This window comes from Cetorhinus maximus, chromosome 10 (assembly GCF_964194155.1).
Source record: "Cetorhinus maximus chromosome 10, sCetMax3.hap1.1, whole genome shotgun sequence".
Taxonomy (NCBI): Eukaryota; Metazoa; Chordata; class Chondrichthyes; order Lamniformes; family Cetorhinidae; genus Cetorhinus; species Cetorhinus maximus.
The window spans coordinates 22942425-22965668 of record NC_135888.1 but is presented as its reverse complement, the minus strand read 5'-3'; the positions used below and the strand labels follow the sequence as shown (position 1 = coordinate 22965668).

Sequence of the window (23244 nt, the reverse complement as noted above, 5' to 3'; positions counted from 1 at the left end):
CCTTGATGCCAATGCTAAATTTGTAAATACACCCTAAATGAATAATGGAAAATTTTTGTAAAAAGGCTACGAAAGAGACTATTATACACTGCTCGACTATTTTTCCATGATTCTCATTTCCAGGAAAACAGCATTACAAATGCTTTCTTCTCATCTTCAAAGCAATTATGACACATATATAAGGTTAGCGAAATGGAAAACATAAACTTGTTTTTATATAGCGTCTTTCACATCGTCAGGATTTCCCAAAGCAATGCACAGACAATGAAATAGTGACAATGAGTCACTATTGTTTTGCCAGCAGATGTGCAGCTAATTTGTACAAGGTAAGGTCTCATTATCAGCAATTAGATAAATGGCCACATCCGGGAAAAAGGCAGGGGAGTGGCACAAAGTGAATTGCTTCTTTAGAGTGAGAGCATTGACTCGACAGGCCAAATGACCTCCTTTTGTGTTGTAATCATTTTATGATTCTACTAACTATTGCAGATGGCATTAAGGGAGGAATATTGGCTGGGGTACTGGGTGAACTCCCCTGCTCTTTGTTGAATAGAGCCAGGGCACCCCTTCTGTTCAACTCAATTGGCAGATAGGGCCAATGTTCAGTACAGAATTATGGACTGATGCAGCAAAGAAGGAGGCCCTTCAGCCCATTGTACCTGTGCTAACATTTTGGTAGAGCTATCCAGATAGTCCCACACCCCTGCTCCTTTCCTCATAATATGCAAATTATTCCCTTTCCTTTCCAAAAGGCAATATCACTGAAATATCAGCCTAGAATACACATACAAGCTGTGGAGTGGAGTTTGAATCAATAACTTTTTGACTGTGAGATTAACTTGTGGTCACCGAGCCCAAGCTTAACATAACTGACCTATATAATGTGCAGCAGTGACCTTGCTATCCAGGCATGGGCACTTCTGCATACTTCTCAGCTACCCAACCATAGCTCCACTCCAATAGTTGCACCAGTGTTGTGAACTGGGTTACTTAATTTATTACCCACTTTCTGCAAAGTAGAACAGGTAACCGGTGGGAATTGAGCTTATCTATGGTAATGCTGAAACAATTCTCCAATGCCGCTGTTGACCTTGCCTGCAAGTGAGGACAATGAGGACAATGGAAGTTGTTGGGAAGTCTCTTGTATGTTAAATTTCATTGCAGTAGTATGTTAAAGGGAACTGAGCTGAAACTGACTGATCAGTGGATCAATAGGACTTGAGTTTGATTAAGTCAAAGTTCAAACATACCTTATACATCTCTCCAGAATGGGCCTTAAAAGTGAACAACACATTGGTAGTTAACACGTGAGAATCATTTGCTCAAAATAATCGCCAGCTTGTTCCTTATTCGCAACTTAGGGCTGTGAAACCTCAATGATGGAGCAGGCCAGCACATCAGTGCAAAATATAAGGCTGAAGCAGTTGCTACAATCTTCAGCCAGAAGTGCCGAGTAGATGATCCATCTCGGCCCCCTCCGGAGGTCCCCAGCATCACAGATGCCAGTCTTCAGCCAATTCGATTCACTCCACGTGATATCAAGAAACGACTGAAGGCACTGGATACCGCAAAAGCTATGGGCCCTGACAATATTCTGGCAATAGTACTGAAGACTTGTGTTCCAGATCATGCTGTGACCCCAGCCAAGCTGTTCCAGTACAGCTACAACATTGGCATCTACCTTGCAATGTGGAAAATTGCCCAGGTATGTCCTGTACACAAAAAGCAGGACAAATCCAACCCAGCCTATTACCACCCAATCAGTTTACTCTCTATCATCAGTAAAGTAATGGAAGCGGTCATCAACAAGTGCTAATCAAGTGGCACTTGCTTAACAATAACCTGCTCAATGACACCCAGTTTGGGTTCTGCTCGGGCCACTCAGCTCCTGACCTCATTACAGCCTAGATTCAAACATGGACAAAAGAGATGAACTCCCGAGGTGAGGTGAGAGTGACTGCCCTTGACAAAAAGGTTGCATTTGCCGAGTGTGGCATCAAGGAGCCCTAGCAAAACTGGAGTCAATGGAAATCAGGAGGACAACTCTCCACTGGTTGGAGTTATACCTAGCACAAAGGAAGATGGTTGTGGTTGTTGGAGGTCAGTCATCTCAGCTCCAAGACACCGTTGCAGGAGTTCCTCAGGGTCGTGTCCTCAGCCCAACTATCTTCAGCTGTTTCATCAATGACCTTCCTTCCATCATAATGTCAGAACTGGGGATGTTCGCTGACGATTGCGCAATGTTCAGCACCATTCGCGACTCCTCAGATACTGAAGCAGTCCATGTCTAAATGCAGCAACACCATGACAATATCCAGGCTAGGGCTGCCAAGTGGCAAGTAACATTCGCGCCACACAAGTGTCAGGCAATGGCCATCTCCAACAAGAGAGGATCCAACCATCACCCCTTGATGTTCAATGACATTATCATCACTGAATTCTCCATTATCAACATCCTGGGGTGGGGGGGGGGGTTACCATTGACCAGAAACTGAACTCGACTAGCTATATAAATACTGTGGCTACAAGAGCAAGTCAGAGGCTAGGAATCGTGTGACGAGTAACTCACCTCCTAACTCCCCAAAGCCTGTCCATTAACTATAAGGCATAAGTCAGGAGTGTGATGGAATACTCCCCACTTGCCCCCACTTGTGTGATGGAATACTTCCCACTTGGATGAATGCAGCTCCCACAACACTCAAGAAGCTTGACACTGTCCAGGACAATGCAGCCCACTTGATTGGCACCACATCCACAAACATTCGCTCCCTCCGCCATCGATGCAGTAGTGTGCACCATCTACAAGACTCACTGCAGGAATTCACCAAGGGTCCTTCAGCAGCACCTTCCAACCCCACAGCCACTACCATTTGGAAAGGCAAGGGCAGCAGATAGATGGGAACACCACCACCTGGAAATTCCCCTCCAAGTCATTCACCATCCTGACTTGGAAATATACCGTTCCTTCAATGTGGCTGGGTCAAAATCCTGGAACTCCCACCCTAACAGCACTGTGGGTGTACCTACACCACATGGACTGCAGCGGTTCAAGAAGGCAGCTCACCACCACCTTCACAAGGGCAACTAGGGATGGGCAATAAATGCTGGCCTAGCCAGTGAAGTCCACAACCCCTGAATGAATTAAAAAAAAAGGTCCTTGGGATGTGATATAACATTAAAGACACTACATAAATGCAAGTTGTTGTTGTGTTGGTTCAGGAAGAGCTAAACCACAGTTTTAAGTGGAAAAGTTCAATATGAATGCTCTCATTTGTCCACTTAAAAACTGGGGACCCTCCATTATGCCAGATAATTGAGGTTCCAGTGTACAGGAAAGATTTTTCACCAAGCCCAACCTCCTGTAATGTTGCATCAACATTTCTTGTTTATCACTTAAGCCATCACCTCAAATTGTTGCCATAACCAGAATGCTCAAAAAACACTCTCAAGGCAGTATGGAAGTTTAGAAGCATGAAAGCTCTAAGCCTATTTAGTGTAACATTCACAGTTCAAGTGGGACAGTGCAATTGTTACCCAGAATGCAGTGGGTGAAACAGCACTGCAGCATTATGAAAAATAAGTAAAAATCTGATTGATCAGAATGTCAGTTCACTGTACCAGATTATCTATGTGCATATACAATACTAAGATTTCTAATTACTATACAGTATTTAAACACATTGAAGGACAGACAATTCAACCAGATTCTGCAAGATTATGTTCAGGTAGAACACTAGGTGGGGCTCATGGCACACAGTAACAACATGTAATATAATCAGGCACTCCATGGCAGTCTTTCAAATTGGATAGAGGTTATTTGTTATCGAAGATTGCTGACGAACATTGTTCTCCCATGCTGGGGGTGAGGGGTGGGGGGGTGTGAGGTTTGGGGGTGTTATCCTGACTTTATCTTGAGGGCCAGTACATCAAGCGATGAATTGTTGGATGACTGGTGCCACGAACTCTCAGGTAGGTCAATCACATCAAAGACTGGGGGAGAGGCAGAAGCCAGGGCCATCAACACTGGGCAAAACTGAATGGGGAGATTTTTCAGTCACAAGATAGCCACATACTCAAGCCAAGAGCCTTGTTAAACATAACTAAAAACAGAAATTGCTGGAAAAACTCAGTAGGTCTGACAGCATCTGTGGAGAGAGAAACAGAGTTAACGTTTCGAGTTCGCATGACTCTTCTTCAGAGCTATATGGACTTGAAACGTTAACTCTGTTCCCCTCTCCACAGACGCTGTCATACCCGTTGAGTTTTTCCAGCATTTTCTGTTTTTATTTCAGATTTCCAGCATCCGCAGTGTTTTGCTTTTAGCCTTGTTAAACATGGCAAACATGCATCCACCGTACAGAGTGCTTTTCTATATTTTAATCCCAGCTGTCAATCACCAATATTCTTCAGCAACTTGAGTCATATCTGCTGATAACTACAAAAAGACTGGTCCCAGTCAATCACCCACCAAAAATCACTGGATAGAGGTGGTCTCACACCAAGGACAGGCACAATCTGTGGTATAATGGCAAAAGGTATCAAGCCTTACCACAAACACTAAAAGGAAGGCGTGCATTTAGAAAGCACAATTCCATGTCTTGATTTGTCAAGCATCTTAAAAGCACTACACAGATAATGAGCTACTTTGAGGTGTAGTGACTATTACGTAGATGACCTTTTTTACAAGTTAAAAGCAAAATACTGCGGATGCTGGAAATCTGAAACAAAAACAGAAAATGCTGGAAAAACTCAGCAGATCTAGTAGCTTCTGTGGAGGAAAAAACAGAGTTAACGTTTCGAGTCCATATGACTCTTCAGGGCTGAAGAGAAGTGGAAATGTGATTAAATTTATACTGTTTAAGCGGGGTGGGGCAAATGGAGCTGAATAGAAGGCTAGCGATAGGCGGAGGAGTGGTGGTGGATGGTGATTGTTCAAGCGTCTGTTTTTGTTTTTCACAAGTTAAACAGGTTCAGGGAGTGTTTGAAAAGAACAGACTATTCCAGCAGCTACCTGTCATCGGATTGTGAGGAAGGTCAATGGGCTGTTTGCGTATGCATGAGTACTTCTGCCTTCCTCAGCCTGACAGCAATGCAAGGCTGCCTCCAACACTGAAAATCAACTCAGCACTGTATATATACTTCAATGACTGACTCACCATTTCATTCTCCCTTCCTTTGTCCTTTTTTTAAAAAGAAAATCACTCCTCCCCTTCACCCCATCTCTTGTCACTTCCTGATCTTCCACTTAGTCTCTAATTTTGTCTTCAAAGTCAATCTGGCCGTAGTTATATGTGATACTATTATTGATTCACTTGTTTTCTCCTTTACTGGATAGAATCCACAACACATTTACTGCTTCTATGGGTCTGAGAAAGTGCCACTTCCTGCAGTTGTTCTTTCTCTCACAGTCTAGGAAAATAAATCAAAACAACTTGCATTTCTATAGTATCTTTAACCTAGTTAGAGAGGAGAAGTGACAGTGACGGCCCTTGACATCAAGGCAGCATTTGATGGAGTGTGGCATCAAGGAGCCCTAGCAAAACTAGAGTTAATGGGAATCAGGGGAAAACTCTCCACTGGTTAGAGTCATACCTAGCACAAAGGGTAACGATTGTGACTGTTGAAGGTCAATCATCTCAGTCCCAGGACATCCCTGCAGCAGTTCCTCAAGATAATGTCCTAGGCCCAACCATCTTCAGCTGCTTCATCACCTTCCCTCCATCATAAGGTCAGAAGTAGGGATGTTCACTGATGATTGCACAATGCTCAGCACCATTTGCAACTCCTCAGACACTGAAACCGTCCTTGCCCATATATTGCAAGACCTGGACAATATACAGACTTGGGCTGATAATTGACAAGTAACACTTGCATCACACAAGTACCAGGTAATGACCATCTCCAACTAGAGAGAATCAAACCATCTCCCCATGACATTCGATGGCATCACCATTGCTGAATCCCTCACTATCAACAACCTGGGGGTTATCATTGACCAGAAACTGAACTGGACTAGCCATATAAATACTGTGGCTAAAAGAGCAGGTCAGAGACTTTGAATTCTGAGGTGAATAACTCACTTCCTGACTCCCCAAAGCCTGTCCACCATCTCCAAGGCACAAGTCAGGAATGTGGTGGAATACTCTCCACTTGCCTAAATGAGTGGAGCTCCAACACAAGCTCATCACCATCCAGCACAAAGCAGTCCCCTTGATTGGCACCCCGTCCACTGCTGACACTGCACAGAGGCAGCAATGTGCACCATCTCCAAGATGCACTGCAGCAACTCACCAAGGCTCCTTCGACAGCACCTTCCAAACCTGCAATCTCTGCCATTTAGAAGGACAATGGCAGCAGATGCATGGGAATACCACCACCTGCAAGTTTGCCTCCAAGCCACACAACATCTGACTTGGAACTATATCAATGTTCCTTCACTGTCACTAGCTCAAAGTCCTAGAACTCCCTCCCTAACAGCACTGTGGGTGTACCTGTACCAGATGAATTACAGCCATTCAAGAAGGCTGCTCACCACAACTTGCTCAAGAGTAATAAGGGATGGGCAACAAATGTTGGCCTTGACAGTGACACTCACATCCCATGATAGAATTTTAAAAAATGTAAAATATCTCAAGATGGCAGAAGCATTTAGACAAAGCTTGACAAAGAAGGGAATGTTTGGATGGGTGACTAAAAGTTTGATTGAAGAGGTAGGTTTTAAGGCGACTCTTAAAGGAGGAAAGAGAAGCAGAGAGGCAGTGAGATTTAAGGAGGGAATTCTAGAGCTCGGGCCTTGGTAGCTGAAGGCAAAATACCGAATGGTGGGATGAAAGGAGTAGGGGTGCACAAGAGGCCAGAGTTGGAAGAATGCAGAGTTCTCAAAGGGTTGTACAGCTGGAGGAGGATACAGGGATGGCAGGGATGAAACTATGGAACGATTTGAAGACTAGGATGGGAATTTTTAAAATTGGGGCATTGCTGGACTGGGAGCCATGCAAGTCAGCGAGCATAGGGGTTGATGAATGAATGGAACTCAGTACGAGTTAGGAGACAGGTGGCAGAGTTTTGGATGAACTCAAGTTCATGGGGGGTGGTGGAGGACAAAAGGCCAAGCAGGAGAACACTGGAATAATTGAGCCTGGACGTAAGGGAAGAACACTACAAAGCCAGGATTTACCAGCGGTGCAGGCAGGAAATTGCAATCCTCAGGGGGCAGCAGGAAATTCCAATGTTTTGTAGAAGAACAACTACCACCCTGTGAGAGCTGACAGATCTGAATTATTCCAGGTAGTGGGACTCTAGCCCGAAGTAACCAAAATTCCCAAAGCAATGCAGCATCTCCCAGTGCAAGTGTTATCATCTGGATACAGATGTGTATAAAAAAACTACAGCTTTTGTAATCCCTTATTATCATGCAATGTATATTGTCATTGTACACTCAGGTGTTCTGGCTCAACATCTATGCACTGGGACTGTGGAGGTCATAACGTGCGTGGAATTTCCCCACTGTTGATTAAACAACTTATTTTTAATTTCCTTCATAATATTCTCCAATAATCTGTCTACATTTATAAAAATATTTATTACAATTAAACCAACCTCTCTTCCCTTCTGCCCTCAGTCTTGCACTGATTGATTCCTGATTCTTGGTAACTCTAACCACCTGAACTCAGCATGACCTGTGTCTGATTTTCCTACTCTTTTTCTTCTCCCCTTGACCTTGCCACCATGAGCCATTGTTTCCTTGAAGGGCTATTTCAAAACACTTTCTCCTCTTCCCTTCACAGATGCCCTTCCTGTCCCCTCTTATCACTCCTGGAAATATACATGCAAACAATGAAGATGAATTTGGTGAGCTGCCAGGATGTGGGAAATCTTTGCCGTGTACCTCTTTTATTTAATTATCGGGGGGGCCACAGAAATGCGACCATTTAGACAAAGCAATGGGACATTTTCATATTGTCAAGCGGGACAAAAGCAACCTTTAAAATGACTCAGAAGTAGTCAGTTCTGCATTCCTACATGTTCCAAAGAAGTCTCAACTCGAAATGTTAACTCTGTTTCTCTCTCCAGAGATGCTGCTAGACCTGCTGAGTATTTCCAGCACTTTCTGTTGCATTCCTCCATGGCTCAAGACAAATGGTAATAAATGAACAGTCACATTCCAGCAGTGAAATTGTTCCATAATAAGAATGCAGGAAAGAGGAGGAGGCGATGGTGGTGGTGGTGGTGGCAGCCTTTCAACCCCTCAAGCCTGATCCACTATTCAATAGATTATGGTTGATCTTCCATCTAAACTCCATCTTCCCGTACTATCCCATATCCCTTAATTCCATTACAATCCAAAAATCTGTCAACCTCTGTCTTGAATATGCTCAACAACTGAACATTAACAGCCCTCTGTGATACAGAATTCTGAAGATTCACAGCCTTTTAAATGAAAACTTTGCCTCATCTCAGTTCTAAATGCCTGATGCCTTACTCTGAGAATGATACCTTAGTTCCAGACTCCCCAGCAAAAGGGAACCATCTACCCAGCACCTATCCTGTCAACATCCTCAATAATTCTATATGTTTCAATTAGATCACCTCACATTCTTTTAAATTCTGGGGAATTATGCTACTCAATCTGTCCTCACAAGGGAATTCCCTCATCTCAGGAATCAGTCTCGTGAACCTTTGTTGCATTCCCTCTGTGGCAAGAATGTCCTTCCTATCTGCATTTATTCACATTGTGTGTCAGTGTCACTATTTGTTGGATGTACAATACTCAGCCAGTAACTTTCCATCTCTTCATAGTAATTCATCAATAACTTCAAACATTTACATTAAACTAGATATAGCTAATAATTAATTCTTAACTTGTTCATGTACATGCAACAGTTTTTGTATAGCACATTAAAGTCAAGATAATACACTTCATATCTACTTAAATAAAAAGAAAAGTGACTTCCATTTTATTTGGCATCTTTCACGACCTCAGGATGTCCTAACATTATGCAGCCGGTGAAGTAATACGGACTGTAGTCAACCATGACTCTGTGGGTAGCACTCTCAGCTGAGTCAGAAAAACCCCACTTCAGAGATTTGACCACAAAGTCTAGGCTGACACTCCCAGAGCGGTACTGTGGTAGTGTTGGAGCTTGGAGGTGTCGTCTTTCGGTTGAGACGTTAAACTGAAGTGCTGCCTGCCCTCCCTGGTGGATGTAAAAGATCCCACAGCACTATTCCGTAGAAGGGCAGAGGAGTTTCCTGATGAATATTTTTCCCTCAAACACCACCATCAAAAACAGATAGTAATTTTCACACTGCTGTTTGTGGGAGTTTGCTGTGCACAATTTGGCTGCTGCATTTTCTACATTACAACAACGACTACACTAACAAAGGTGCTTCAGGATGTCCTGAGGTTGTGCAACAGAACCATAAGACTTATTATTTAATGTAGGTTTAATGGTTCATCTGAAAGAATGCAGCTCTGACAGTGCAGCACCTCCTTTGATATTGAACCTGTTATGAATCCAATTCATTTTGTCTATGTTGTGCTGTGTAAGTTCGCAGTCTTTGCAACATTTGAGGGACAGGATTTTCCAATGCTGTTACATTAGTTCCTGCCTAGTAACAAGGGTGGGACCCCATGGGAGTGTGTTGATTGGCCACTCAGATCAGTCCAAGAGTCAGTGAAGAGCAGTTTATGGGTCAGTCAATTTTAGTTGGTCAGGCAATCAGCTTAAGGAGAGCCAGCCAAGAAGTATCAAAGACTAGACAGGGACACAGTTCAGTTAAATTAAAGAAAGAGCTGCAATTACCAGACTATCTCGGTACTGTGGGCCATTGGGGCAAAGGAAGGTGTACCCCTTTGGGGGCGGTAGTGACTTTTGGAGAGAATTCCAAGACAGGATCTTCAAAGATGGAGATTGGAAACCCTCGTGAGAAAGACAAAGTTTCAGTGAGGTTGGTTGACTAACATCTAGGTGGGTTCTCGAGAAATCAAAGGACTCCGTCTTGGCTGCATTTGTCATTTACTCTGTAGTGTGGTGTGTCTGACTCAGTTTGTCTGTTAAATCATATGTACCTCAAGTTAATTCTGAATGTTAGAGCATAAGGTATGTATATATTTAGTAGATTGTTTTACTTTACTAACTGTTTGGCAAAATGTATTGTGTTTGTTGAAATCCCATGGAATATTGTGGCTTTATTCCAAAAGCAGGTGTCTTTAATATAACTACTTTAAACAAGACATTACTGGTCTCTATCCAGACCTTGCCCAACATCCCAGGATCTGGCCAAGGATCATAACACACCAGAGTGCCAGCCTGGATTATGCGCCCACATCTCTAGAGTGCAATTTGAAACTACAATCTTCTGACTCAGAAATGATAGTGAGCTATATATGGCCAACACCCAAATATTTTGATTGTCCAATAATTCATGTAAATTATAAACGTGTAAACTGCATTTACTTCCCAACATTCTGTTGGAACCAAACCAGCATCCACTTGGGATTCTACTCTTCTGTGTGCAAGAGCTGTGAAGAAAATCTACCATACCTTCAGTGTCTTCACTGCCACAGTGAGATTGTATTTCTTCCACACTCCCTCGTACACCTCACCATACTGTCCTCCACCCAGCTTGTGTTTCATTGTAATGTCTGTTCGCTCAATCTCCCATTTGTCGTAATTAGGAGAGACTCCGTAAATCGTGGGTTTGTTACGTTTGGGAGCTGGGTAGTGTAGGGTGGTGATAAGTCCATCGGCCACTGTCGAGTGGTGGTGAACAAGCTCTGCCAAGGTGTTGAAACGGCTCTCTGAAGATACGTATAGCTGCAAAAACAATGCAAGCAAATGTTACCAGCATTCAAAACAACACAGGGAAATTTGATTCAGTTTGGAAAAGGTCATAGTTAACCTGACTCCATATTTCTCCACATTCCCCAGCTCCCACAATTCACCAAAAGTCCATTTCAGCCCTTCCCTCTTCTAAAACCACTCAACTTTGCCAGCTTCCACCAAGCCCTCAGAAGCATTCTATAACTTCAGAGATGCTCCCTGCAAAATTCCTTTATTTCTACTCTCCCCTTAAGTGCTCCGAGATGTTCTTTAATGTAAGGAGTGCTTTATAATTACAGGCTGCTATGCTGCAGGCCTCCCCACAAATAGAGCTGTGCTGTGCATGAGGAGTACAGAAATGGCCAGATCGTCAGTACTGAAAGCTGCCAGCAAGCTACTGGGATACTGGATGCATGATATGTAGATGTTTTCACCAAGAATTAAAACAGTGAAACCCTCAGATCAGAAAGAGCAATTATAGATAGTTTTCGAGATCGCAGCACCATATTTCAGAGTCTATTCCAACAGCTTTAGATCAGAGTCATGTTGATAAAGTCTTTAGTTGGCCAGAAAAGAATTTTCAAGAAGAAAAATATGTGGCTCTTCATTTATCAAGGGTTGTTATATAAACTTTAATGAAGTATTAAAGTTTTTACATCACAGAAACAGGGCATTCAACTGAATGGATCCATGCTGGCGGTTACACTGCCACAAGAGTCTCCTCCCTCCCTAATTCTTCTAATCCATCAACATATCCTTCTATTCCTTTTTCCTTCATGTGTTGTTCTAGCTTCCCCTTAAATGTATCTATGCTAATCACCTCAACTGCTCCATCTGGTAACAAGTTCCAAATTCTGACCATCCTCTGGGTAAAGAAGTTTCTCCTGAATTGCCTGTTGGGTTTAGGGTGACTATCTTATATTTATGGTACCCAGTTTGGGGCAGACAATAGCATAGAGGTAATATCACTGGATAGTAATCTAGAGGCCCAGGCTAATGCTCTGGGGACATGGGTTCAAATCCCACCACAGCAGCTGGTGGAATTTAAACTCAATTTTGAACTGAAAGCTAATCTTAGTAATGTTGACCATGAAACTATCATCAATTGTCGTAAAAACCCATCTGGTTCACTAATATCCTTTAGGGAAGGAAATCTACCATCTTTACAATATCTGGCCTGCAACATATGACTCCCACAGTAATGTGGTTGATTCTTAACTGCCCTCTGAAATGGCCTAGCAAGCCACTCAGTTCAAAGACAATTATAGATGGGCAACAAATGCTGGCCATGCCAGTGATGCCCACATCCCATGAAAGAATAAATGTTTTTAGTTTCACCCACAGAAATGACTGGTGCAGTGGTGACAGAATTTAAATAATTGTGTTTACAAGCACGAGGTATTGACAAGGATGGGTCACCTTTGATTTGATAGAGGAGCTGGTGCAGTGGAGGAATAACGATGGCTGTAAGTGGTCAAATGTTAACAGAGGATGTAGTGTCCCAAAATATCTAAAACAGGATTTTAAGTCATTTATTTCACTGCTGTTTGTGGGGGCTTGCTATGTGCAAATTGGCTGCCGTGTTTTCTATATTACAACAATGTCAAAGCTTCTAAATATTTAATTGGCTGTAATGTGCTTTTGAGATGCCCCAAGGTTATGAAAAGCTCTGTATAATTCCCAGATTTTTTTTCCTCCAAAAGGGAGAGAGAGAAAGGGATAAATACACTGATAGCACTTATGATGGAGATTTGTTTGTCAGCTCATAAAAGCTGGAAATAGCTTGTCTCACCATAGCTGTTGAGCAGTTGGTAGATTAATTGGGTTTTTGGTACTGAGTGGTACAAGAAAAAATAGCTTTCAGAAGATAATGCTGCTCTTCAGCCACTGGCCCCAACAGCTCACGACTCCTTCACCCAGCAGTCACACCAGTATAACCCTAGTTGGTTATTTTTTTAAGTGGCAGATCCTATCAGACCTGGTAAATAGGCCAAAGGTGATGGCCCAGATCTTCCGGCCTCCGGATGGTCATACCCTGCAGGTATCCTGGAAGATACACTTGGGGACCCCTCGGAAGTCTCCATGCACTGATACATGGGAATTGCCCACAAAGTTTCAACTTCCTTTGGGCAATTACCCTGTGTCTGGAACCCAGGAAACTCTGAGTTAGAGTTAGAAACTTGGGAGACTTCCGTTGGTTCTGACTCACTTAGCTGTGCGTTACCCAGGAAAAGTTAGACGGATTAAAACTAGTTCTACCTCCTGGGTAAGTGTACAGTGACCACCCCCGGCTCTCCACTGGACAACTCCTCGACTAACCTCCTACCCTCTACCTAACCTCCCCATCCCCAACTAACCCCTCACCCCCACCTCCCGACTAAATCCCCCCCAACCCCCTCACCCACTTACCTTCTCTCCATAGCTTTCTAAGTGCCTTTGGGACATTTATACTTACTGGAATACGGTAGGTGGTGCCATAAAAAGGGGGCATGGTTTGGATTCCTCCTCATGCTCCTACACTATAAAGAAAGGACTCCAGTTCTCAGGAGGCCCAGTTTGGAAGTCTGGGCGAGAAAGGTGGAACTCTAGCGCAAGGTAAGTAAATAGGAGCAGATTGGCAATCCAAAAGTGATTGCCACTCCTTGGGAGATTCGGCCCATTGTTAGACACAAGCTTCCCTGTAATCTTCATAATGCTGTTGTGATGTTAATACTCAGCAAGTGCGGCATTTATATAGCGTCTAGTCTTCCAGACAAGTGTTTTGAATACAATGAATTACTTTGAAGTGCATGTAGTCATATGTGACAGCTATTTTATATATAGCAAGATATCACAAACTGCACCAAGACAAATTACAAGAAACACTGGCCAAGACAGCACAAGAACTTGCTGCTCTGCTTCAAATAGTGCCACGGTATTTCTAACATCTGCCTGAAACAGCAGATGGGAGAGATGAGGCCTCAGTTTGTTGCCTCATCCAAAGAATGGCACTTCTGACAGTGCAGCACTCCCTGAGTTGTGCACTAAAATATCAACCTTGATTACATGCTCAAGTCCTGGATAGAGGGGGCTTGAAACCACAACACTGAATCAGGTGGAAGTGTGACTAACTGAGCCAAGCTAACACCATGTCGCTCTAGGTTAAATTTTACTGGAATTCTGTTGAAATACTGGAAATAAGAGCAAAGTTTCTAAAAGAAAAGATCCAAATTCTGACAGGGTGAACCATGAGCCACAAACAATTTTCACTCTCGCCCACACAACATTGGTAAAATGTAATCTCACCTCCTACAAACAGTGCAATCTCCTATAATGATAATAACATAATCAGCAGGAAGGAGTCCTATCAACTATACTGACAGTCGAATGCTCCTGCCTGGAACCACAACTATTTAAATACTAAACTTACTGCGTGACTCAGTGTAATTGTTTTTCTTCCAAACCAGTGTCGAGTTCAGGTCAAACAGCACTCTGTACTGGAAGAAGTTTTTACATTAAATGTTTTTTGAGGCCATGGACTTGAGTGCGACCTCGTTACCTCACCTTTTTATTGGCCTCAAACAACTTATATTTATAAAGGCAGTTTTATAACTGAAGAAACGTTCAAGCCACTTTGAGACTTGTGGAATAAACACATCGCAAGTCAAAGGAAAGCGTTGTAGGGTTGACTAAAAGCTCAAAGACGTGGATTGTTTAGGAGGGTCTTAAAGGAGCGGAGGGAGATAGAAAAACAAAGAGGTTTGCGAAAGGAATTCCAGAAAATAGAATGCAGCCAACACACAAGAGATAAGAGCAGGAGTAGGCCAGGCAACCCGTTGAGCCTGCTCAATACGATCATGGCTGATCTTCAGCCTTAAACTCCACTTTCCTGCCTGCTCCCCATATCCCTTGATTCCCTGAGACTCCAAATATTTGTCTACCCCAGCCTTAAATGTACTCAATGATGGAGCATCCACACTCTCCAGGTTAGAGAATTCCAAAGATTCAAGACCCTTTGAGTAAAGAAATTTCTCCTTATCTCAGTACTATATGATTGACCCTTTATCCTGAGACTGTGCCTCCATAGTCTAGATTCTCCAGCTAGCGCAAACAATTTCTCAGTATACCACGTAAGCCCCTTCAGAATCTTGTATGTTTTAACAAGATCACCGCTCATTCTTCTAAACTCCAGAGAATATAAGCCCAATTTATTCAGCCTCTCTCATAGGACAACCTTCTCATCCCAGGGTTGAATCGAATGAACCTTTGTTGTACAGCCTCCAAATGCAAGTATATTCTTCCAAAACTGAACACAGTACTCCAGGTGTGGTGTCACTAAAGCCCTGTACAATTGTAGCAAGACTTCTTTATTTCTATACTCCAATCCCCTTGCAATAAAGGTCAAAATGCCATTTGCCTTCCTAATTGCTTGCTGTACCTGCATACTAACTTTGAGTTCCTTGGATGAGCACACCCAAATCTCTCTGAAAATCATTTACAAGATTCATACCTTTTAAAAAATAAATTGCTTTTCTATTCTTATAACCAATGTGAATAATCTCACACTTCCCCACATTATACTGCCATATTGTTGTCCATTCACTTATCCTCTCTAGATCTCTGCAGCCTCTATGTCCTCCTCACAACTTACATTTCCACCTAGCTTTGTATCGTCAGCATTCAATACATTACTCTCTGTATCTTTGTTTAAGTCATCAATATAGATTGTAAGTAGCTGAGGGCCCAGCACAGATTCTTACGACACTGCACTGGTCACAGCCTGCCAACTTGAAAATACCTCATATATGCCTGAGCATTGCTCCCTGCACATTAACCAATCCTTTATTCATGCTAATATATTACCTCCAACTACATGAGCCCTCAACTTCTTGTGTAGTGCCCAATCAAATGTCTTTGGAAATCCAGGTATATCACATCTACTGGTTCACCTTTATCTACCTTACTGGTTGTATCCTCAAAAAAACTCTAATAAATATGTCAAATGCAATTTCCCTTTCATAAAACTATGCTGAATAGATTCTAGCAATTTCACGACTGAAGGTACAGTTGTGGGTGTGGCTGCAGAAGACTTTGGGCTGAGAGATAAAGGCATGACCAGGGTTTTAGAAGGAAATGGACTGAGGTTGGGACAGAGGCATTTAATGCCAAGGCTGTGGAAGTACAGAGCTTGCCCAGAGAAGAGGGCAGGATTGTGTTGCTAGAGAAGGTTACAGATAGGGTGAGGCTATAAATCGATTACACACAAGGCTAAGAATATTAAAATTCAGGTATTTGAAGACCAGAAGCCAATGCAGGTTAGTGATGGACAACAACTTGCATTCATAATAGCACCTTTAACATAGTAAAATATCTTGAGGCGCTTCACAGCAGCATTATCAAACAAGATTTGGAGCCAAGCCACAAAAGAGGATGTCAGGACAGTTGGTCAAAGAGGAAGATTTTATGGATTGTCTTTACAGAGGAGAGTAGGGTACAGAGATCTAGAGGGAATTCCAGAACTTAGGGCCCAGGTACCTGAAGTCATGCCTTCCATGCCAGACCCAGAATTAGTGGAGCACACATCTTGGAGGGTTGTAGGACTAGAGGAGATTACAGAGATAGGCAGGGGCGAGGCCACGGGGGGATTTGAAAACAAGGAGGATAACTTAAACAGTGTAAATGAACCGTGAAAAGATATAAATCAGCTTTGTGTAGGATACCAGCAGCAGAATTTTGAGTAAGGTGAGGTTTATGGAGGATGAGAATGGGAGGTTAGGTCTGTATCACTTAGGACTGAGATGCGAAGAAATGTTTTCACTCACAGGATTGTGAATCTTTGGAACTGTCTATCCCAGAGGGCTGAGATTTTTGGTGTCCCGGGGAATCATGAGACATAGGGATCAGGTGGGAAAGTGCAGCTGAGGCTGAAGATCAGCCATGATTGTACTGAATGGCAGAGCAGACTCGCGGGGGCCAAATGGTTTACTCCAGCTCTGATTATCATTGAAGTAATCAATCAGGAGGGGATTTAGTAGATGGAATGAGGTAGGGGGACAAGCGACTTTTGCTACAGAGATGGAAGCAGGGCAGTTTTTGTGGTCTCTTCCTTTCCCCAGCAACACAGCAGAACTGAGCACTAAATAAGTTGGGCTTTGAGCTCATGACTCTGGATCATTAGCTCAAGCCTCTGGATTACCAGTCCAGTAGCGTAGCCACTAGTCTACTGTACCCTCTAGAACAGCTGCTGTTTAAAATCACAGACACCTGGGGCAATTTGAGATGGACTATTTCTATCAGATCAACCAGTATTTTTTACTTAAAGAGAAAAATACTGAAGCTTTGCTGCAAATAAAAAAAATGCCCAAGGGGTGAACTTGAATGTGAATTGAACACTTAAAACAAACGTGTACCGATACAGCAGATTCTGGTTATTAAGATCCACTTGGCCAGTAACCCATTGGTTAGTATTCAAGACCGATCAGTGCAATCTCCCATTTTTTTTACTGCTATGAGGTACTTGTAGCAACTGTTCTGCCTCTCTTCTTAGCCTCTCCCTTAAAAAATGGTGTAACTCTCTAACCTTAATTTTCTTTGTTTTATTCACAAAATGGAACTGTAAGCAGAGCTGCTCGAGGTCCCAGTGAGCAGCTTTGTTGAACAGCTGAGCCAAGTCTACTTCAACACTGCATTGGGGTTATGTGAGGAAGCCTCAGGTTGCATTCCAGGCTGAGACCTCACTCAGCAGTTGCGCTGTGATCTTTGAGCTGATGCCCATCTTAAACCAACTTGCAGACACACAGCTGACATACTCCAATAACCAGTCAGGTTATATTTTCAGCTTATACCTAGCCGAATTTCAAAAATGAAAAGAAATTCAGACAGTAATTGCAAAAAGGTGAGCAAATTGTTTGAACTAACTGCATATGAGGACAGGAGATGGGGGAAATAACTGAAGAAGCTGAAATAAAAACAAGCAAAAGAACTTGCATTCATATAGTGTCTTTCACAATCTCAGTACATCCTAAAGCACTTTACAGACGATGGAGGACTTTTGAAGTGTAGCCAATGTTGCAATGTTGAGGGCTCTGACTCATGATGAATTACTCATAGCAGTCAGTATGTGTGTAGCTTTGGGAAGTGAAACTACAGCAACTGTCACAATAACCATGATGCTGTTGAAATAGCGTAGTACATTCTTTCAAGAGCCAGTAATACAGATTGCAGAGTTCAGGAGAACATTTAGAATTTGAATGTTAGATTTTAGAGTTCTTTTGAAGGAGCTCCTGGCTGTGTTGCATTTTGAAACTGGATCATCTCATCTGAGGGCCTTTTGTAATCGCCCAGGTAAATGTTGGCTTTAGTTGATAAACAAGCCATTGCTGGCTTTGCCAAGTTGGCAATCACTACCTCTAGCCATACATTCTTTTAAAACTCATGCTCTATGTAATTCATTTTATCCCTTTTTACCTGATTAAAGGTGCACTGCAGTGCAGATTGGACAACACCGAGGCAAAGGGGAGCAGGATACAGACCCCATTAAGTGGCTTTCACAGCAAAGATATTCTGAAGAACTGTCTCATTGCAACAAATCCATTCATAATAACCATGAAAAAAACACCCATTTCAATTTTTGTAATTAGTTCAAGACCACATTTAATAAACCTGTTAAAAGTTTAATGAGTGAAAATATTGAATGGTAAATACATTTCTAAATGTGTCTAAACATAATGCATTGTCCTGGGTTGGGACTCAAAATACAAATAATTGGTTCTGTTGTTGCTTTTAACCTGTACTTAAGACACACAGAAGTGGCAGACTGTTATGATTCTCTTAAAGGAGCAGAAGTGTACAGTTCCAGAAACAACAAATGCATGCGCTCACAAGACCTTGAAAGGAAAATGAAATTTAAAATAAAGAATTAATGCACTTCCATTTAATACAGAATCAGCCATAATCTAATTGAATGGCAGAGCGTGTTTGAAGGACTGAATGGCCTCCTCCTGCTTCTATAGAGCACCTTTCATGTCCCCAGGATGTCCCAAAGCATTTCACAGCCAATAAGTTACAAATGGTTTCCCAGACGAAAGATTTGAAAGAATGTATTAGACAGCCTTGCTCTTAATGTGGCCACGGTTGTAAACTACATTAGCTGTTCCTAGTGGCTCAGACACTTTGTAACAAAGCTGCTTGTAGTAAAGTTAATTCAAATCAGTCCTGAAAGCAGGATCAACCAATTCAAAAGCAGTGCTAGAAATTATTTTGAATTAGATGGAAACACAAATGCTTAACCCAGATCAAGATGCATCACTGTAGCCTGTCTCTCACTGACAATCGAGGAGCACAATGGAACAGGAGCAAAAGGTAACAAGCTTGAACCCAACATGTTCCCTTATACTAGTAAAGATAGCATTTAAGGGACAGCTAGGTAGTAGATAATGAATAATAGGAATAGATTCATGAATTTTCTCCGTGATTGCAACCCAGAAATTTGATGCTAAAATGCATTCACTCCTATGCCTGTTCTGCCAATATCGAATTACACTCAAATTTCCTACTGAACTCATTAAGCTAAGCGCAAATGTAAGAATGGGGCAAGTTACTAAACAACTGAACCCAGGAAAATGCTGATCCCACACCCTATATTCTTCTAAGTATGACAACTGAAGTTTAAACTCATTCAACTATCATTCATGTACATTAGGCATACATGTTTAAGAACCTACAATAGGGAATGTGTTTCCGTTTTAAATGCCTTACACAGGGGGGAATGTGAAAAGAATGTTTTTACACAGTGAATGGTAATGACCTGGAACTTGCTGCCGACAAGACTGGTAGAAGCGGAGACGACAAATAATTTCAAAGGGAAATTGGTTGAGCACTTGAAGGAAATAAACTTGCAGGATATGGAGATGCAGCAGGGTATTGGAGCTGGCTGAATAGCTCTTCAGGGGGAAAAAGGAATAGAAGGATAGGTTGGATAGGGTGGGATGATAGGGGGTGAGGGGGAGATGAGAGGAGGCTCATGTGGAGCACCAACACTGGCACAAACCAGTAGGTAAGAATGGCCCATGTAGGTATTGTAAAATCTATGCATTTTCTCAAATAGGCAATGAACATGATATTCTTTGTCCTTTCTTTGAGAAGAGAGGGAAAAAGAAAAAAAAACACAGTAAATGAAATTCCACATTAGTGATGCCAATGGATTTTGCCACAAGGTTGCTATCCAAAACACTGAAATCAAAAACCAATAAAACAATGCATCGTCAGCCTGACATTCCTGTAGGAGGTTTTAAGGAGGGGAAAGAAATGGTAAAAATGTAAATATTGTTTTTTTTCGGTGAAGGGGGAGTGGTGTGAAAAAACCTTTTTGCTATGAATGGTATGTTGTAGAGTCAGGATCTACACATGCAGTCTTAGAATGACTATTCCAGTGCAAACCAGTTTCCAGTCCCCTGACAAAACCCCTGCAAAGAATTTTATAAGGCATTCCTCTCCCTAAACAATTGGGATCAAGCAATTGCATAACCAGTAATCAGCTAATCTCAGGGGTCTCTGCAAGTGCAGACGGCTGAAGGGAGTGCTTTTGTTCTCCTATGTGGTTTGCTGTGTCACCAGAATAAAAATTGAATGTGAGACTGCATGGCTGCAACCAAATCCTCCTGTACCTCCCAACATTCTCTTCAAATACCAACCCTCCCCCCACCCCTGGGGACCGGTGCCATTGCCTAAGACCACCCCCACATACTTAATATGTTTTACTTTAAAAATTCTTTCAACTTGTTCAGCTACACCACAGTGACTCTTAATTTTAACAGTACCCCCATTTGAATCTAATGAATAATAGACCTCACTGAACTAGGGGGCAACTACTGGACATACTCAGCTTTCAAGCTTCCACCCAAGTTCAGATGTCTGACTATGGACTCAAATTAGATACATAAAGTTTGTCATCACAGTTTTCTTCAGAACCACTAAAAATGCGTTGGAGTAGTAATTGTAATTGCCAGCTCTCCTGCTAATAATCTGCATGCTCCGGACAAAGGGACAAGACGAAGCAATGGAACATTTTTACAGCCAGCCTCAAGTGCCACCAAACGGTTATTTTTCCTGCAACTACTTGAAGACACAGCCTCTGAATCCGGAATTCCTGGTTTAAAAACCCTTCCATGGCCCTGTGTCATGCTCTCTCTGTGACTTCTGCCAGCCTCATGCCTCAGTTTCTGCCTTCACTCTTCTGACTGGGCGCTTGTGAGAATCAGTGTCCCTCCTGTTCCTAAACAAAAACAGAACTAGCTGGAAAAACTCAGCAGGTCTGGCAGCATCGGCGGAGAAGAAAAGAGCCAACGCCTCGAGTCCTCATGACCCTTCAGCAACTGTAGACGTGCAAACAAAAATAAATAGCGACAGCCCCAGACAAATTAAGATCTTTTTCAGTTATCTCAAACTTATCCGAAGGTGGACTGTTAAAAATGTAGTTTTAATGTTTGTAGCACATCTTCAGTAATGGTTTTTAGAAATCAGTTACAAAGGCTAATGCAGTCTCTACTATATATGTTCAAATAATTTACTAGATAACAATGAACGACAGAGTGAGCAAACTTACATTTACAGAGTGTCTGACCCCTATCCTCAGAATGCTCCAAAGCACTCAACAATCAACTGACAATGTTAAGATGCGATCATAGTTAAACACGACACAAGGTGCCATAAACAGTACTTGCATAAATAGCCAGATAATACTTGTTTGGGATGTGCTGGTTGAGGAATGAGTGTTGGCCAGAACATCAGGGGAACTCCCTGCTCTTCTCTCAATAGTGCCATAAGTTCTTTTACATCCATCTGAGGTGGCAGACAGGGACAAAGTTTTACATCTCATTCTATAATCTCCAACAATGCATGGGTTGTGTGTTCCAAGTTTGTGATGGGGGCTTGAATGCATGACCTTCTGACCTAAAAGCAAGTCAAAATGAGCTACAACCATATAAATGCAGCTCAAATTACTTAGGGGAGGGGAAGTGTAACAGCAACAAGTGACTCAGTTCCTGACACCTAGCCATCTGCAAAACTCCAGTCAGAGGGTGATGCAATACTTGCCACTTGCCCGAATGGATGCAGTTACAATTACACTTAAGAACTGCCCATCAGGGTTCTGAGTGTGGCCCGTGAGACATTTTGCTGACCGTTGCCCATGCGCAGGATTGCCAGGTTCTGCGGCTTTCTGTCCACTTAGTTTTTTTCCTACCGGTATTACTAAAGTGATATACACGCAAAGCAAGGGCACATGAAGTGAGGTGCGTGCTGACTGCACAGAACACTGACTGTGAAATCTGTGCATTCCCTCTGCATCCAATCAAAGTGCTATCTTCAATCTTTGGATCAACATACACATGCAGACTTTTTCTGCTATGGGACACGTCAAATGCAAGAAGCGCAACAGACTAACGGATGGAAACCTCAGTGCTGAATTGCGAAGCATCTGCACATCCCCGAGTCCTAATCTAAGAAAGCTTGTGGAGAACAGATCCAACCAGGGGTTGCACTGAGTGTGATGTAGGGGAAGCGAAAATATTTTTTTTGTTTTTACTATTTGAAGTTGATGACAATTTTAATATATGAATGATTAAGCCTTTTCTATAACTCATTATGAAATATTTGGCATGTATTAAATATATTTAATCTTATTCATGGGGTCTTGGTTAGTGCACATGACCGATTTCAATCTTGTGGCCCACTGAGGTGAAGGAGGGCTACTCATGCGGCCCACTCACTACCCTAAGTTGCCCATCACTGCTCAAGAAACTCAATATCATCTGTAACAAAGCAGTCCCCTTAACCCCTGGCCCTGCGATTAGAATTGATATCCACTCCCTGCTACTGAAATCGATACAGACTCCCTCCACCACATATCCATTGTGGTTGCAGTATGTACAACCTAGAGGGTGCACTGCAGCAACACGCAATACCTTTAGAGCACCTTCCCCCCACCCCACTTCCACCCTCTAACACTCAGGACAAAAGCAGCAATATTACTTTCAAGTCATACACCATCCAGATTCGGACATGCCCTGCACACTGTTGCTGGGGCCAGAATCCTGGAATGCCCAATCAAATATTACGGGAGCATCAAAGGAACTGCAGTGATTCAAGGAAAAGGACCACCATCTTCTCAAGACAAGGAATGAAAAATAAATGTAACCTTGCTAGTGTCATTTGCACCTCGAAAACAATTATTAAAAAACTTTCACTTATGTAATGTTTTTAAACCAGAAAAATGTCCCAAGGCGCATCACAGAGACTTATGGAGAGAAAATGAACAAAAGAGGAGCAATTGTGAAGGGAAAAGAGGTCAAAAGCTTGGGGTTTAAGGGGCAGAGGGGTCAATAGTCTTTCCTCAAAACTTGGTCTTTTAACTCTTGGAATCTGTCTCATGGATCTCTTT

At 42.5% G+C, this 23244-nt stretch overlaps 1 protein-coding gene across 2 annotated transcripts in view; it reads right to left on the bottom strand.

The window, feature by feature from the left end:
• Window positions 1-23244, bottom strand: part of abl1 (abl oncogene 1, non-receptor tyrosine kinase) — a 163350-nt gene that overhangs the window by 12887 nt on the left and 127219 nt on the right. For both annotated transcript variants that reach the window (XM_078550134.1, XM_078550135.1), the window contains exon 4: window positions 10548-10820. In XM_078550134.1, the coding sequence (XP_078406260.1) occupies window positions 10548-10820 (273 nt within the window). The remainder of the gene's footprint in view (window positions 1-10547; window positions 10821-23244) is intronic.